The 16,990-nt window shown below is 45.7% G+C and overlaps 1 protein-coding gene across 1 annotated transcript in view; it reads right to left on the reverse strand.

Moving 5' to 3' along the window:
• Positions 1-3,725: 3,725 nt before the first annotated feature.
• ABCB6 (ATP binding cassette subfamily B member 6 (Langereis blood group)) overlaps positions 3,726-16,990 on the reverse strand; it is a 28,175-nt gene continuing 14,910 nt past the window's right edge. Inside the window, exons 7-19 of the mRNA XM_018554937.1 lie at positions 16,771-16,880; positions 15,607-15,672; positions 13,366-13,491; positions 13,202-13,278; positions 12,067-12,130; positions 11,719-11,804; positions 10,567-10,624; positions 10,274-10,378; positions 8,514-8,688; positions 6,254-6,366; positions 5,308-5,402; positions 5,099-5,167; positions 3,726-4,184 (exon numbers count right to left, since the gene is read on the reverse strand). Coding sequence (XP_018410439.1) covers positions 4,028-4,184; positions 5,099-5,167; positions 5,308-5,402; positions 6,254-6,366; positions 8,514-8,688; positions 10,274-10,378; positions 10,567-10,624; positions 11,719-11,804; positions 12,067-12,130; positions 13,202-13,278; positions 13,366-13,491; positions 15,607-15,672; positions 16,771-16,880 — 1,301 coding nt within the window. The 3' untranslated portion in view covers positions 3,726-4,027. The remainder of the gene's footprint in view (positions 4,185-5,098; positions 5,168-5,307; positions 5,403-6,253; positions 6,367-8,513; positions 8,689-10,273; positions 10,379-10,566; positions 10,625-11,718; positions 11,805-12,066; positions 12,131-13,201; positions 13,279-13,365; positions 13,492-15,606; positions 15,673-16,770; positions 16,881-16,990) is intronic.

Consider the following 16,990-nt stretch of genomic DNA (forward strand, 5'->3'; position numbering starts at 1 on the left):
TCACAACCGACTCCAGATGAGGGAGGAAACCTGCACTGGGTTATGTATGGCAGGCACTGGATGTACTGCCCTTGGAAAGTCTCTGAAGGCCGGCGCATCCACTGTCAGCCATAACCCAGCGCAGGTGCGCGATCATGGTTGGGCTACAACTGTCACTTGGTCCGAGATGCTTTATATAATATTAATATATATCAGAACATTGCATTTAACTGATGGCATTAAAATATATAAAACACACACAAACATCTGACGCTTATCAAATATTTTATTGTCAGTGTCCTTGTCCACAAATAGAGGTCGCAGGGCCTCACGTATAAAAACTAAAATATTTTGGATGATCTGAAATCTTAAAATGCGCGTTGCCCATAACAACCAGACTGCTGCTTTCATTTATCTAAAAAAATAAAAACAAAGCAACAAACTCTTTGGCCGAGGACAACCCAGTCACTTTCACTAAATTCACTGTTTTCCATGAGGCCCGCTGTATAATAAATAGAATTATTCCCTATTCCAATAACACCCGTATCATACAAATCCTGATCTAAAAAAAAAAAAAAAGTGCGAGCTAAAATCTTGAACCCTGAGGTCACGGAGGCGTCTCACCGATGCATGCACACAGACACCCATGTAAGGGCTCCCGCAGAGGGCATTGTGTTCTGGGTTCTAAGTGTGCGTCAAATGCAAAAGCGGGTCGAGCGCAACCTTTGCTGAGCTTGCGCTCAAACACATGCATTTGAGCAACGTTGCATGGTAGCGTTTGCCAACAACGCCTTTCCACATGAGCTCTAAAGCTACCAGCTCGCTGGTAGGATTCTGCTACAGGTATGTAGTGCGAGGGCCTGCCAACACAATCCATTCAAATATATCTGATGGGGTAGGCCCTCATAATCAGGGCTGTCCCGATGAGGCAGGCTGCGGCTACTGCCTCAGGCGGCATCTTTTTGGGTCATGTGGGTGGACGGCAGGCAGAGTGGCATGGCGGCTCTGCAGAACAATGTTTGCAGTGTGCCTGCCACCCCCTTTCTGGCCAGAGTCCCAGGTTACTGTGAGCCAGGTGGGGAGATGTGTAAGGGCCATACACATCTTCAGGCCCAGCTCTTAGGAACCCGGGATGCTCTTGGTGGGATGCCGGCCAGAGCGTACCAGGTTGCTAACGGCAGGGAGATGCAGAGCCCTTACACATCTCCCTGCCTGGCTCTTAGCAACCTGGGGCGCTCTTGGTGGGACGCTGGCCAGTGTACCAGATTGCTAAAAGCTGGGCATGGAGATGCGGATCCCTTACACATCTCCTTGCCTGGCTCTTAGCTTCTCCTTCAACAGCATCTCCCCCCAAGCCCCCCCCCCCTGCTGCCTCAGGCGGCAAAAAGGCCAGGGACACCCCTGGTCACAATACACAGCTTGTACACAGGAAAATGTTGTTGATCTGACAGAATAAATCTAATTCCGCTTGGCCAGCAGAAGAGGTATTGTGCCAGGACCTGCACCTTATAGCAGCTTTCCATTATCTTAAACTTAAAGGATGCCATTAATTAATATTTCAGCTTTGTGTGGTTGCTGGTCGTATGCATATATTGGAGACGTCAGAGATTCCAGTGGTAAGGCATTTCCACCACACTTTCCAGTCCTGTGGACACCTGATCATCACACCTATATGATGTTTTTTGACACACCATTCCGAAACAATGGCCAATAATATGAAGTTACCTCCCCACCCCTAGTCTTCTGGGAAGGTTTCCACAAAATGTTGTGATTGTGTGGGAATGTGTGTCTATTCAGTCAATATAACATTTGTGAGGTTAGGTACTGATGTTGGATGAGATGTGCAACCAATTGGATTTTAATGCATCCCAAAAGTGTTCAGTAGGGTTGAGGTCAAGGCTGTGTGAAGGCCACTCCAGTTCCTCCACTCCAAACTCATCAAACCATGTCTTTATGGAGCTGGCTTTGCATCCAGGGGTCGCAGAACAGAAATGGGCCTTCGCCAAAATTATCACAAGGTTAGAAGAGAACAATTCTCTAAAATGGTCTCTTGCAACCCTTTAACATGGAGCAACCCCTCAAAAAAAACTTTCATATCTCAGGGAACCCTTGCCAATAATTATTATATGTAACACTCATGGACATCACCATGAGCAGTAAGTTGTGGCTATAAGAATTTAATATGGTGTGGTGTACTTAACATATCTGACACCCAGGGCTGCTCGGAACAACAAAATTATTTAAAGTAATAATAATTGAACTAAACTAAAAAATCGTAACGGTCAGAAATATAAAGTGTAGACTGTAAAAATTGTAGTGCTGCCTCATTGGTGGTCAATGGAAACGTGCCCCCTTACATTGGTGGTCTGTGTAAGGCCACCAATGGAAACGTGCCCCCTTACATTGGTGGTCTGTGTAAGGCCACCAATGGAAACGTGCCCCCTTACATTGGTGGTCTGTGTAAGGCCACCAATGGAAACGTGCCCCCTTACATTGGTGGTCTGTGTAAGGCCACCAATGGAAAAGTACCCACCTTACATTGGTGATCTGTGTAAGGCCCCCACTGGTGGTCAGTGAATTGCTCTATTACATTAGTGGTCAATGGAGGAGAGCCCCAATACACTATGGGTACGTGCAAAGAACATCCCCCTCAAACTGGCCATGTGCTAGTAAGCCTAACAGATTCCTCCATCCATACTAAACAGCATTGATGGACAAATCTCCCACTGCAGTTATTGTGTAGAATACCTGAAGCCGATTGGCTGCAGTCACTGTTCAGCACAGAATTTTCCTCCCGGCTCCGCCAATTTTCTGACCAAAGAATGTCAGGTAGGAGACTGCCGACAGGGGCCACCCACTGAGTGAATTTTGCTCCATGTATGGTCAAGCTTAAGAGATATCTGAAAATATTTATGGTGTCAGTGATATATTATAAGAGCAGAAATTGCTAATTGTTTCAGGAACCTTTAGCAACATCTGCAGGAACCCCGGGTGAGAAAGATTACTCTAAAACATCTTTGTATGCTGTAGCATTAGCAGAACCCTTCACTTTCAGCACCCGAACTTTATAATATGGAGGGAAATCCACAGACTTTTGGCCACAGAGTAGGAGTGATGGTCGGGTGTCCACAAACGTTAGCTAGTTAATGTATAAAATGGCCTTGTGCTTCAACCATACAAAGTAACCGGTCCACTTAAGTGCCCACCTTCACCTCCTCCCTATAGATACACACGCCTGTCTTTTCTCTATTAGGTTACCTAGGGCAAAAAGAAATGTCCATACTGACGAGTACGGGAGAGCATGCGACTCACACCCCCTTCCTCCCTTGATGTAGTGCTGGGTGTTTCACCAGGAGGCCAGGGAGAGTCCTCATCCTTGTTTAAGCTACAACTAGACCAATTTAAAGCTTACAAAGGGTTTCTTGCTCCTGCGGATGAATACAGCAGGGGGGCAAAAGAAGATAAAGTGGTTGTAAGCAGTGGAGGGAAGGGGCAGTTACGTGGACGCCGTTGATTTGCCTTGCAGCACATGTTCACTTTAAGCCAGTTGATGGTCAATCTCCTTGATGCATTGACTTGCAGATACACATATTACTGCAAGAAAATGTCACTAATGGAATCCCCAACAGACTGGAGAATCCACGAGCTTGTTCCTTAGCCAATGCCCACCAGCACTGAAATATCAGTTCCATGTGAGCTTCATTTGCCACAATGGGCCAATCGGCAGAAGGGTTGTAGTATTTGGGCTGAGCTGCATGTCCCGGCAGGTAAGGTTGATAAGAGGTTCACATACAGTAACTACCCAAATTTCTCGTTTGGCAAACCCTGAAAGATGCTAAATGTGAAAATCATTGTTACTGCAGTGTTTTCCCAGCACGGTTCTATGAAAACAGAAGCTTTGTTCTAGCGCGGCCTCTGCTAATAATAGGAGATGTGATCACTGCCATTAATCCTCTCGCTTCATACAGAATGCTGAGGAGGACAATCTTTTCTGTAGCCAACATTGTCCGCGGCTGCCGTGCAGCACAAAGCGACGTTACGCTGCTGTCTAGTGAGGTTTCCTCAGGGCCAGCTTGGGCTGCTGTAGCTTTTCTGAGATTTTGTCTTTCCTCTCGGTTTCGGAGTCAGAAGAGGACTCGGTGTTGCTCTGCTGATTCTGCCACATTCCTGCATAGATGCCTCCCTTCGAGAGCAGCTCCTCGTGTCTAAGAGCAAAGAAGAATGGATGGAAGGATTTATTTATCAACGTAAAGCAAGAGATTAGCAATTAGCCAATTACATCCTACCGCTCCCACATGTAGACACAAAGCTTAACCCCGCACTGGAAAATACCATTGCAGTGGGACCCCTCCCTCTCCTGCCAGTAACATAACCGTCCTAGGGTGACAACATTATTTTTGCTGTATCCATGGAGGAGCAGCGTTATCACCCTAGGACAGGAAGTACGTTATCACCCTAGGACAGGAAGTATGCGTGGCTCACTAATGGCAGAGTGAGAAGCAAACCTGCACAGTTCTTTGCCTTTCAGCTAACTCTGGCCTTTCTCAATGAAGCCATTGGCTCCTTGTATTCACCATGGGGAACAAACCAAACCCCAGATCCACATCTATCCCAGGAGAATGGTAAAACACGTCAACTACAAAACTTTCTTTCAAACACCTCAGCACTTACCGCACCCTGCCAGCTCTCCTGATATGTAGTTGGCTTCTAATGTGCAATGTACAGCCTTGACTTTCTCCCTCAAAAGGTTCCTTTCTACAAACTTCATCCACCTGGGTGACCGTTCAGCTAATCCTGATATGGAGGGTGAGGGTGACACTGACCTATGCTCCTACATCGACTCCCTGCCCACCTGGTCAGACCTTGAATGATATATCTCATGCATAGAAGAGACTCATAACATGGAGATAATGGTTCTTAAAACTGAAGTCACCTAAATTAGTACCAGATTGCAAGACCTAGGGAAAGCTAAAGAAGACATCCAAGACAAAAACCAGAGACCAAGCACCAGGTCCTCAATGACCATACCACCCAACTCCAAGATCTCCTGTTTCAGCTGGATGACCAGAACAATATAATAATGTTTTTTTAGACAAGTTACCCAGAGTGCTGCCCTTACCTTCCTCTCTCTACAATTTGTCCTTCTTTCAGAACCAGGATCTGATCTGCGTTGATCACGGTGGAGAGTCTGCAGACAAAGGAATAAAAAGAATCAGAACCATAAACCACGCTCATGTTCTTCACCATGTACAGATTTCAAACCTGATCTAGAAGCAACAGGTCATGGAAAAAGGAACACGAGAGCACCAGTTCAAGGTCAATTCTCACCGATGAGCAACAACAACTGTAGTGCGATTGGCGCAAACTTTGGCCAGTGAAGCTTGGATGTTGCGTTCGGTTTCGGTGTCCAGTGCTGACGTGGCCTAGAAAGAGGCAGATGAGAAGGATTGTCAGATAACAGCCAATAAATCCAGAAGGAGCACAGTACAGAGGGCACCGGGTGTTACTACCAATATGGATTGCTGGTGAGAAGCTGCTAGAAAAGCTTATAACATGGCTGCTGACTGGACAAGTGCCATCTATGGTGGGCCCATCTCCAGGCAAGTATTACACCCCTCCCACCCCCTCTAACTGATTGCTGGCTTTAAAGAATAACCATATCTAAATAACCTCATTACTCACCTAAATCCATGGTCACATGACATGCCAGTCCAGAGTCTTCTCTCTCCTTCTGTTTACAGGAGACGAGGTCTTTCGGGGATCCACATGGCCTGCGTGATGTTGACAATTCCTATTGGCTGTCCAGCGGCGGAGTCCTCTAAGGATCCAGAAGAGGGTCTGCAGCAATGACATCAGCGCAAGGGGACTGTCAGGGAATGGCTAGAACGAGCACATCTGCAGCGCTGGATTAGTGGTCCCCCACACCCAGAAACACCACAGATGAGGGACCCAGACCATGGACACAGGTGAACATATCTTTCTTTATAGGTAAGAACGTAAACAAATGTGCAGGATGGGTTATAGGGGGGTTGATTTGGGGGCATGCATGTAGCAAGTGAAATTAATACTCCAATCCAGAATGCTTGTTCCAATTCTGTAACTGCAAAAGTACTGAGGTTACTGGACCACCGTGAACTTGCATTTTCAGAAGAAAGGGTCAGCAATAACAGCCTAAAGGAAAAAAGGTTCTGGATGAATGGCCATCCAGCCAATGGGGGCGGGGGTGTCCTAAAATCTCTGGATGAGAATAAGGGTAACAGTAGCTTATAATCACCTCATCTAGAAGGACAATCTGTGGCGCCTTTAGGATGGTTCGCGCAATGGCGACTCGTTGCTTCTCTCCGCCGCTTAATTTCAGACCCCGTTCCCCGACTTGCGTGTCATATCCTGCAGACAGAAAAAAGAAAGAACTCAAAAATGTGCAACATTCTCTTGGAATACTAAAACAAAATCAGTTAGTGAGCATGGTCCAATGCAGAGGAAAAATATCTGCTGTGTCGCTGGCCAGCATGAGTCTGCTAGCGACGTGGTAGGAGAAGGTGAGAGGTCCATTTAGTAATCCTGGTGCTGGCGATTTGCCCCCAGTGATCGGTAGGCTATTGTGAATAAACCTTCTTTATGTGGAGTTCTGTAAGAAATTCCAGTGTAAAAGACCTTTTCTTAGACCGTAGTCTCGTGAATTGCTCTGTGAGACTCCTCCAAACAACTGCGGGTTGGAAGTGCAACAAAAAGCAATGACCACCGAGAGCATGTGCAGACATTCTCGTGTAATAAGACATGCAGCGATTACCTGTAGATGCAGGCCCGGATTTCCCACAAGGCCACCGAGGCCCGGCCTCGGGGCGGCAGCGGTGTCCTTGTGGGGAAGTTCCGGGCGCCAAGTAGTCCCCTCTACATTTAGTCCTGCCTTGTACAAGCAGGACTAAATGTAGAGTGAGGCAGCCGATTGTTCATTTACATGTCATCTCTGCGATGTCGCCGAGATGACATGTAAAAAGTCTGTAGCTGGTCGGTCCGTCCTCCCCTCCCCCCTCCCCCCGCACTTACCTCTCTCCTCTGGTTCCGTCCTCCGAGTCTGTCTCCTTACTGCAGTGAGCAGAGCGGCATGGTTAAAACTAACCCTGCCACTCCGTGTAGACAGTGAGTGGGGAGAGCTGTGCTGTGCTGTGCTCTTCCTCTCTCACCTGTCACAGGAGTTCCAGCACAGTGCTGTGCTAGAACTCCTGTATTGGAGGTGACAGGGTCAATAAAGAGAACCTGTCACCTCCAATTGCTATCACACAGGGGCTTGTTATCTCCTGTGTGATAGCAATAAAGTTAGGTGAAAAAATTTTTTTTGATTTTAGAAAAAAAAAAAGTGATTAAAAAGTAAAAAATAAGAAACAAATTAAAAAATAAGAACATTATAAAAAAAATCAACAATAATAAAGATAAAAAAGTAAATAAAATAAAAATCTAAAAAAATGAAATTGATAAAAAAAAAAAAAAAAAATAAAAAAAAAGTAAGAAGAAATAATTAAATAAAAAAAAAATTGGGGCGGCAGGGAGAGTAAATCCGGCCCTGTGTAGATGATGGCCGCTAGATGCAAACAGGGCAATCATTTGCAGGTAATCACTGCATATACATGAGAACAGCTGACAATGACAGCTGTTCATAGGAGTCTCACAAAGCAGTCAGGGGCCTGCCCCAATCACAAGTGTTAATGGAGCTGTAATCTTTTGTGCACACACGACTGCGAAGCTCTGGCTCCTTGGTGTAAATGTGCGAGCCAACAACAGAGAGCAATGACATCACCCGCTTACTCTAGTGTAGCCATTGTTGGCGGGAGAGTTCCCTCCCATTTACACTGAGGAACCGGATCTTTGTGGTCACATGGATGACCGATTGGAAGCCTTTTAAAAGTATTAACACTGAGATTTCTTACAAACTATATGCAGCATGTATATAAGCAGTGGGGAGACTCTGTTTTAGGCGCGAGTTATTTAAAATCCACATTCCAGGAATAGACACAAATTTACGCACTGCGCTGGGTGTGTAGATTATCATTCAAAAGCTGCATGTTATGTGTGTGGGTCCCTGCAAAGCATAAAAATGTTACCTTGCAGCAGACCGACTCCTGCACATAACACCGAGCTTCAGGGCACTGCAGGCAGTGAGGATGCGACTTGAGCAGTATAGTGCTCTGGTAGCATGACCTGCTCCGCCTCACTATTGCTCATTCACAAAGTGCCTTGTTGTTTTTCTAAGAATACAAGGCATTCCGTGACTGGAGCAGAAGTCCCGTCACATCCCTGCCCCTCCTCCAATCACAGAATGCCTTACAAGGCATTTTGTGAATAGGAAATAGTGAGGTGGAACCCCAGTTGAAAGTGCCGGAAGCTTCACTACTATAATTGATGATTTTGTATGGGAGGTTATATTATGGTTTAGTGATTACATCATTCATTAATATAACAACTTCCTTTCCCGATATGCCTTTTACAAACGTGCAGAGCTTTTCCCAAAATGTGACCCAATACCGCCATTCACCCACCATCACGGAAGGAGAGTATCCGTTCGTGAATATCAGCCGCAACTGCTGCTTGCTCCACCTCCTCATCGGTGGCGCTGACCCGTCCATAACGGATATTATTCCGAATCGTATCGTTGAACAGCACCGTGTCCTGAGGCACCACGCCGATGTGGGAGCGTAGAGAGGCTTGCTGAACCTAAGAGAGAGGACATGTTTAAAGAATAAGTTATTACAAACTAAAAACGTGTAACATTCATCAGTTCTGGGAACATCCGGGAAAGAGTTTCTTACTAAAATGAAGTTTTCAAAAATAAAAACAAAAAGACTAAAAGGGTTCTCTAGCGTTTTAAAAGCAAGCATGTGCTTTGCCTATACAAGCAAAAGCAACAGGTTTTCTTTAACCCCTCCTCATCCCCAGAAGCACATAACTTTCCTTTCCTTCCCCCCCCACTCAACACAGCATTGTATTTTATTTGGTCCTCCAAGCTTTCAGCAAGGAGAACAATGAGCAGCACAGTAGCATCACCACCACTAAATCCCACTGACTGGCAGACAGAGGCAGCAGTGACTTAAAAGGAGAACTATGAGATGAGTGGTTTCCACTCACCTCATAGTTCTAGCCGACCTGTGACAATGAGACTGTCACAGGTTGGCTCAGTAGAATGTAACAGGAGGACGCTAGTTTGTGTCCTCCCGTTACCCTAAGGAGAACTATGTGGAAAAGCCCGGACCACATAGTTCTCCTTTAAATTATCTCATGCTGCAGATATACAGCCAAGTGCCTAGCCACACCTACGAACCAGGAAGTACGCTGCTATTTTTCCAAAGGAATCCCATTTCAGGGTAATTCTTAGGCGAAGTGTAGGGGTAGAGCAATACGCTGCTACACTTACCTTATTGCTTGCTCTGGCAAGCTTCCAGCACATTGTGCGGCCATGTCCCTGAAACCACTTCTCTTCGGGGCGCTTTGTTCAGCGGCCAACAGCAAAAAGTTTCCCAGCACACTCACCAGCCAGCCAGCATGCAAAAAAACCTGTCTCACCGCTAAGGTTAAAAACAGAGGTTTAGATACACGTCTTCTGCAGAATATGTGAAAACTGCACTGCCTCGTCAAGGCCCCTCTATGTAGTGCGGCCCTATCTCTAACCTATGGGAGTCTCCATCTTGGAGCACATGTAGCAAAAGATAAAATTGGGTGCAGGTTTACCAGGAGGCAGCCCAACCTCCTTAAAGGCACAGGGACACACAAGGGACCCCGCACATCACAACGGCAGCGGAGACCCCCCAGTGTGTAATGAGGTTGGGCTGCCTCCTGACGAACCTGCACCCAATTTTATCTTTTGCTACATGTGCTCCAAGATGGAGACTCCCATAGTTTAGAGTTAGGACCGCACTATATAGAGGTGCCTTGACAAGGCGGTGCGCCTTTCACATGTTCTGCAGAAGACGTGTATCCAAAACCTCTGTTTTTAACCTTAGCGGTTAGACAGGTTTTTTTTTTTGCATGCTGGCTGAGAAACTTTTTGCTGTTGTACTGTATAAAGCCCTTCCATGTGCACCTTGCTTGAAAGCTGGTTATGAGTTGACGAGTGCGTTTGCCATTTGTTTTGCTTGACTGTTCAGCGGCCATACTCTGACGTCATCACAAACAATGCAGGGCCCGCAGTCCCTTATTGCATGTGAGGACAATGAAGGCCTGCCTACAACCCTGGAGTGTCAGAGAGAAGAGGAAAGCAGCGACTGCCAGGGGAGTGAGATATATAAATAAAATGTGCACTCACTGTGGAAATATCCTGCCCATCGATCCGGATGCTGCCTCCTTTCACGTCATAAAAGCGGAAAAGAAGACGTATAACTGTGCTTTTTCCGGAGCCCGAGGGCCCCACCTGGAAGGAGAACAAACTTTCTTCAATACAAATTCCATACGTGTCCACGTTTTACCTCCCCACAACCCTTCTGTTGCTGAGAAATTTATAGTCCTGAGGTCCACAAGAAATGCTGGGACTTTCCATTTTCCAGACAATTGAACACATAGAGGTTGTGCCCTCTGTGTCATACATACAATAAAACTTACCAGTGCCATGGTCTGCCCCGACATCACAGTGAAAGAGACATCTCGCAGGATCTCACGTCTGCGGGGGTGCAGAAGACCATATAGTTAACATTTTATTTCCTTTCATTAAACTCTCATACAGCAGTTCACCGAGTAATCATCATAACATGGATTGTATGTCAGTATCCACTAAAAGGCTTCATGTAGATGGGTGGAAGGAGGGAAAATGAGGCAAACCATGAATCATGTGACCAGTCTCTACAAGCGGTCACTCTTCAAATGAAACCTTTACCCCCTTCCACTAAAAATCACCTCAGCATACCGCTCTGCATGCCGACGTGAAATCATCTGACATTAAACAAGTGGATTTTTCTTTTACTGCCAATTATTGTTTTTCCACTTCCTGGTCCTCTTGGGCATTAGTGATGTAATTTGTGCCCAAGCGTTGCATCCTGGGAAGGTTACATCAGCAGAGCATTGCTGGGAAATCTCATCTGTAATCTTATGAGATCTCAGGGAAAGGCATTTTCCTCCCCCGAGATGATGTGCATGGTCACATGTCCTAGTCACATTTTATACTATTTCTATATTTACTTTTCCTGCTCGATTTAGCTAAAGAAAGAATTCAGCACAAGGAGCAAGACTTGTGACGAGGGAGCATGGAGCCGTCTCCTGGCCAATCAGGAAGCCCGGCAGCGTGTCATTACATTAACTCCCCCCCACACACTTTCTGATTGGCCAGAAAGCCAGCTTTATGCTCCGTGGCATGGAGCCGGTTTCCCGGCAAATCAGCAAGCCGGGCGCCATGTAGTCAGGAAGCCGGCTTCATGCTTCCAGGTGATGAGGGAGCATGGAAATGGCTTCCCGGCTAATCAGGAAGCTAGGTGGTGAGTCATTACATGCCGCCTAGCTTCCTTAAATGGGATTTCCGGTATTGTTATTCGGCATCGGCAAGTACCGGAAAAAACAAAAACAAAATATTGCATCCCTAGTTTAGATACATTTTATTTACCCGATAGGTCTACTTTGAAAATCACAAAGGACAGTATGTCAGATCTGTACAGCATGTTGAACATATGGAGTGTGTAAAAAGCAATTCCTTATCCTCTTATACACAGTGTAATACATAACAGACTTATGGGACATTTGTAATTGGAAATGTTCGGCCCGTACCCATCTGTATAGCTGAAATGGACATTCTCAAACTCTATTTTTCCACTGCGAAACCTCAGCGGGCCGGCGTTCACCAAATCCTTCACCTGTGGAGTGAAGAGTGCAGACAAGACAACGATTAGCTGATGCCCTAAAACCCTAAAGATGGCCACACACAAGCAATCCAATTGTACAATCTCCATTAGAGTCAACACGCACGTTACAATCCACGCGTACAATAAACTTTAGATTTACCAAAACGATATAATACGATCACCTGCCTAATCTAACCAATCAATTTGTATCCAGTCAGGGAGGCCCTTATACTACATAGGAGATTGTACAATCAGAGACATAAAAGCTGCTCACCTCCTGATCTTCACTGAAGAGTTCAAACATGTTCTCCATGTCGATGAATGAATTCTGAATCATCCTGTAATAGACAGATAAACATTTATTGAAACACGGACACACGTGAGGAATCTTTTCAATGCTTGCAAACAACTTTCCTCCTCACTAGCCCCTCATCTGACCAACACCAGCTCCCAGACTTCTCTCATGCTGCTCTATCTCTGGAACTCTATTCTCCAAACACTCCAAGGAAACCCTTAAGGTGCCCATACACTGCACGATTCTCGTACGAGAATCACGGGAAATCCCATCACATGGGTGTAAAGTGGGAATGCACAGATACCGGTTTTTCAGTATCTAGTGCTAGTACCGATATTTTTTTTTCGCTACTCGCCAATATCGAAAGTCCCATTAAGGAAGCCAGGCAGCATGTAAAGACTCGCCACCCAGCTTCCCGATTAGCAGGGAAGCCGTTCCCATGCTTCTTGTCACCAGATGACGAGAAAGCATGGAGCCGGCTTTCTGGCTAATCAGGAAGCCTGGCGCCGTGTAATGACGCGGCGCCCGGGCTTCCTGATTGGCCAGGAAGACCCAAATACTCGACATTTGCACAGATACTAGTATCGGTATCGGTGCAGCCTTAGTGTAAAGAATAGGTGTTTGTGTTGCAATAATAAAGCTTTCCAAATGCCTGTTCTTAGCGAATTGTCTAGTTAGTACACACAGCAGAAATCACTTTCTAACGCCTCCAAAATGCAACTGACCCGCAAACTAATGCTAAGGGCCAGGGGTAGCCAAACTTCAGCCCTCAAGCGATGATGAATCTACAAATCCCATCATGCAACTGCCTCTGTCTGTTGCTGCCAGAGTCTTGCAGTGTCTAATGGGATTTGTAGTTTCACCATAGCTGGAAGGTAGAAGAGTCATTTCAGAGGCGTTTTAGTTTTATTGCCCATGTGAACTTCCCCGGAATACTGTGGTTGCCACTGCTATGGATCAGAAACACACCCAGGTAACAGGAATAGACAGCGGTCAGGATTCATAGTGCCGTCAGTACAGGTTTTCTTCAAACAGAACCTCAAAAAGCATCTTAAAAAAGAGACTTTCGCTGGTCAATCCTTTTCAAAGACGATGGTTCTGAAGCACAACGTACCTGTAGTAAGTGCCAAACCAGTTGAGCGGCGTGTAAAGCTGGATGATGTAGGTGCCGAAAAGCACATAGTCGCCAACCTGCATATGCAAGATAGAAGCAAGTCAGATTGAGAGGATAACCTAAAAGCTGCAGCACAGGAATGCAGCCAGTAAATTCCAGCTTACTTTAAACTTGTTTTCAGTGACAAAGTAGGCGCACAGCAACGAGCCAGCCAACAGGCCCAGCCCAATGATGAGGTTCTGGGTCTGGTTTAAAAAAGCCAGCGTAGCATTAACCTTCCACTCCGACACCTACAAAGGAAAAAAGATAAACATTGAAGAACATACAGACCCATGGAAGAAAACATCACTTTAATATCAGATTGTGTTTATTGGCATTTTTTAAGTTACAGACACACACAGTAAACCGTATGTGGAAAGTATAAACATACAGAGCCTGAGAATACAAAAGTAAAACACAAAAGATATATGAACAGGGAAAAGGGAAAGAAGAAGAAAAAAAAAAAAGGAGCATATAAAGAGAAGAGAGACAGAGAAAGAGAGATATTCCACCTCTATCACGAGGATATACATATCACACTATGTTTAGTCCTATATAAATAGATAGGGAGTAGCTGTATATGCACCCTCTACACAAAGTGCACACAAGCAGACTGGGCGACTTGGTCACCCCGTAAGAGGGTTGGGTTAATAGCTGGCAACATGTAAGAGGAGGATCAGGGAGGCATCCCAGCAGGGCGGGAGGATAGCAAGAAAACATTACTAACCGACAAATGAAACCAAGGCCACTGTTGATGGCCTTGGCCTTGTGTCAATGGCATCAGTGTGAGACACTTCTAATATCATTCAGAAATCATTGAGCATTGCAGCTGATCTGCTTTAATAAGGGTTTCACATTCCTCTAAACTTAAATGTCCAAAGAGAAAAGGATGAGAATGCCGCAAGTCAATAAGAAGCCCAATATAGATGTATTCATCTTGATAAAAGTTCAGAAGATAAAGCCAACACGTCTGGGGGGTGCTAACAACTCCCCCTTCATCAGGGCTAAGAGAAGATAAACAATATTGATAGGTATGTCTGTGAAGGTTCTCATTCATCCAAGTCATGGTATATCTGTAAAATATAAGTCAAGGCAACTGGACTTGCTGTATTTTTCATGAAGACGTTTCACTGGGCAGAGAAAATTCCCACCGGAGCAGAGGCCAAGACGAAGGAATTGAAACACCTCAGGGGGGCCCTTAAAACTTGCCGGTATCCAGACTGGGCTTTTGTCAAAACAGAAAGAAGAGGAAAGAATGCCGAGAGTACCAGTGAGGGTGAAAAGCATGACAAACGGAAGAATTTGGTCATCCCATAGGTAGCCGGGGTGTCCGAGACACTCAGAAGGGTTTTTTAAAAACATCACATCCCTGTCTGCTATAAACCCAGCAATACACGGAGGCAACAACTGGTTCACCCGAAAGACCCGACGCCGAAACACAAGATGAAGGACATTGTGTACGCAGTGCAGCGCAGTGAGGAGTGCTTAGAATTGTATGTCGGTGAAACAGAACAGCAGCTACACCAGCGTATGGCACAGCATAGAAGAGCCAAACCCTCTGGTCAGGATTCAGCAGTGTACCTACATCTAAAAGGACAAAGGTCACTCCTCTGAAGACAGTCAAGTACGCATCCTAGACATGGAGGAGGACTGGCTTACAAGAGGTGTGAAAGAGGCCAGTTATGTAAAAATGGATAAGCCAAGCTTGAATAGAGGTGAGGGGGTGGGGGACATCTATTGTCTGCCACATACAATGCTGTTTTAACACCTCTCTTTGGGCAGGTTAATAACACCACCTAGGCTCCAATTATGTAAATGCAATCAACACCTGATTGTGACTAACAGATTATGTGGATTGGAGCGACATTCACCATATTTATTCCCAGATAATTTTTGTACAAGTCATTCTGAATTGAGAAAGCTGGTCGGATGATCAGTGAAATGTCTTCAAGAAAAATACAACAAGTCCAGTTGCCTCGACTTCTATTTTACAGATAATATTGATAGGTAGATCTAGTAATAGCAAGCACAGATAATTGGGAAGTTATGGTATACTATGAAACCTATATGTATAGATCAGGGGGTAGGCAAGCTCAGCACTCCAGCTGTGGTGAAACTATACGAGAGTCATGCCTGTGGCTATCAGTCTTGCAATGCCTCATGGGACATGTAGTTTGACAGCAGCTGGAGTGCCGAGATTGCCTACCCCAGTATAGATTCAGACCAGATCTCTCTTTCTTTATCTATCGATATATCAATCTATGTATCTATTGCAAAACCTGCCTGAATCACACAAGAATGTAAACACAGGCTCCATAATCTTGGGCAGAAATCCTAAAACAATCCTGGAAGATATATGTATTTACCTGGTATTTCAGTATGGAGTCATTGAATCTGTTCACCTCATAGTCTTCAGCATTGTAATATTTCACCTAAAATGCAACAGAAAGAAAGACATTAGCACTAAATAACAGTGGAAAATCCACAGGTACTACTTGACATCTTAGGCAGCAAAAACAACCAAAAGGATCAGAAAGCTTAAAGGATAAGCGCACGTTAAAACAAAGTGCAGTTATCCTTATTGTTCCCCCACCCCTTACCTAAAATGATCCCAGCCCCCCCCTCTGCTGGTCTGTACTTACCGAGAACCAATGGGCATGGTTTCTGTATGGTTTACATGCAGTGCCGTAATGCTCCCCCTGCTGGCCGCACCTGTACATTACAGCCTCACAGAGTTCTATAGGGCCATTTCCCAGCCGGAAAACATACACAGCCAGGAGAGGAGACTTGCAGCATTGAATAAAAACAAAGAGCGGAGCAGCGGCCCTCAGATCTCAGTGAGTATAGATCTGCGGAGGGAAAGGGTGGGATCATTTAGGTCAGGGAAGGGGGGCAAAATGCACTAATTCTATGAGAACATACATATTGAAGATGCCCATAGGATGTACTTCCTCAATACTAGGGATGCACCGATACGGATACTAGTTCGGTGCTGATACCGAGCATTTGGGCAAGTACTGGTACTCGCCCAAATGCTCCGATACCTTCCCAGATACTGGAACTTCCGGTCAGAGGAAATCTTCCCTAGGGGAACATGGAGCCAGCTTACTGGCTGCATTCCTGTGCTGCAGCTTTCTCTACATTTCGGCTATCCTCTCAATCTGACTTGATTGGCCGAACAGCTGGCTCCTTGCTGATTGGCTGGGAAGCAGACTTCCTGGCCAACCACAATCAAGCCGGCCAAACAACCTAAACCAGCTTCCTGAATGCCCGGGAAGCCGGCTCCATGCCAGCGGAAGCACCGCTATCGGTACTCGTTATCGGCGAGTACCAACATGTATTTGGTCCAAGCCAAGTAAATCATTATTATCATTTTTGGAAGTTTGTTTACACATTGCACTGCACCTTGGATTTAACAGAGTTTTAGTGACGACTGAAAAGACGCCCCATACCCAAAGCAAACACACAAGCCCTATAAAAGTCACATGACAGTGAGCGAGTAAAGTTTACAGCCCAGAAAAACAGGTCACCGTTTCAAAGTTCAGCAGAGAGTCTACGGCCCGGGATTTGGCTTCATTGTCTCTGGTGTTCATGTCTCGACGGTATTTCGTTCTCCATTCTGTGATGATGATGGTGAGAGCTGCGAAATCAGGAATAGGATTGTTATGGGACCTTCACCCACACAGCGGATGAGACACAAATCATAGAGAGGAGCCCCCCCCCCCCCCACACCAAGTGGGCGCTGTCGCG

Source organism: Nanorana parkeri, unplaced genomic scaffold, assembly GCF_000935625.1.
Source record: "Nanorana parkeri isolate BGI_ZX_2015 unplaced genomic scaffold, ASM93562v1 scaffold178, whole genome shotgun sequence".
Taxonomy (NCBI): domain Eukaryota; kingdom Metazoa; phylum Chordata; class Amphibia; order Anura; family Dicroglossidae; genus Nanorana; species Nanorana parkeri.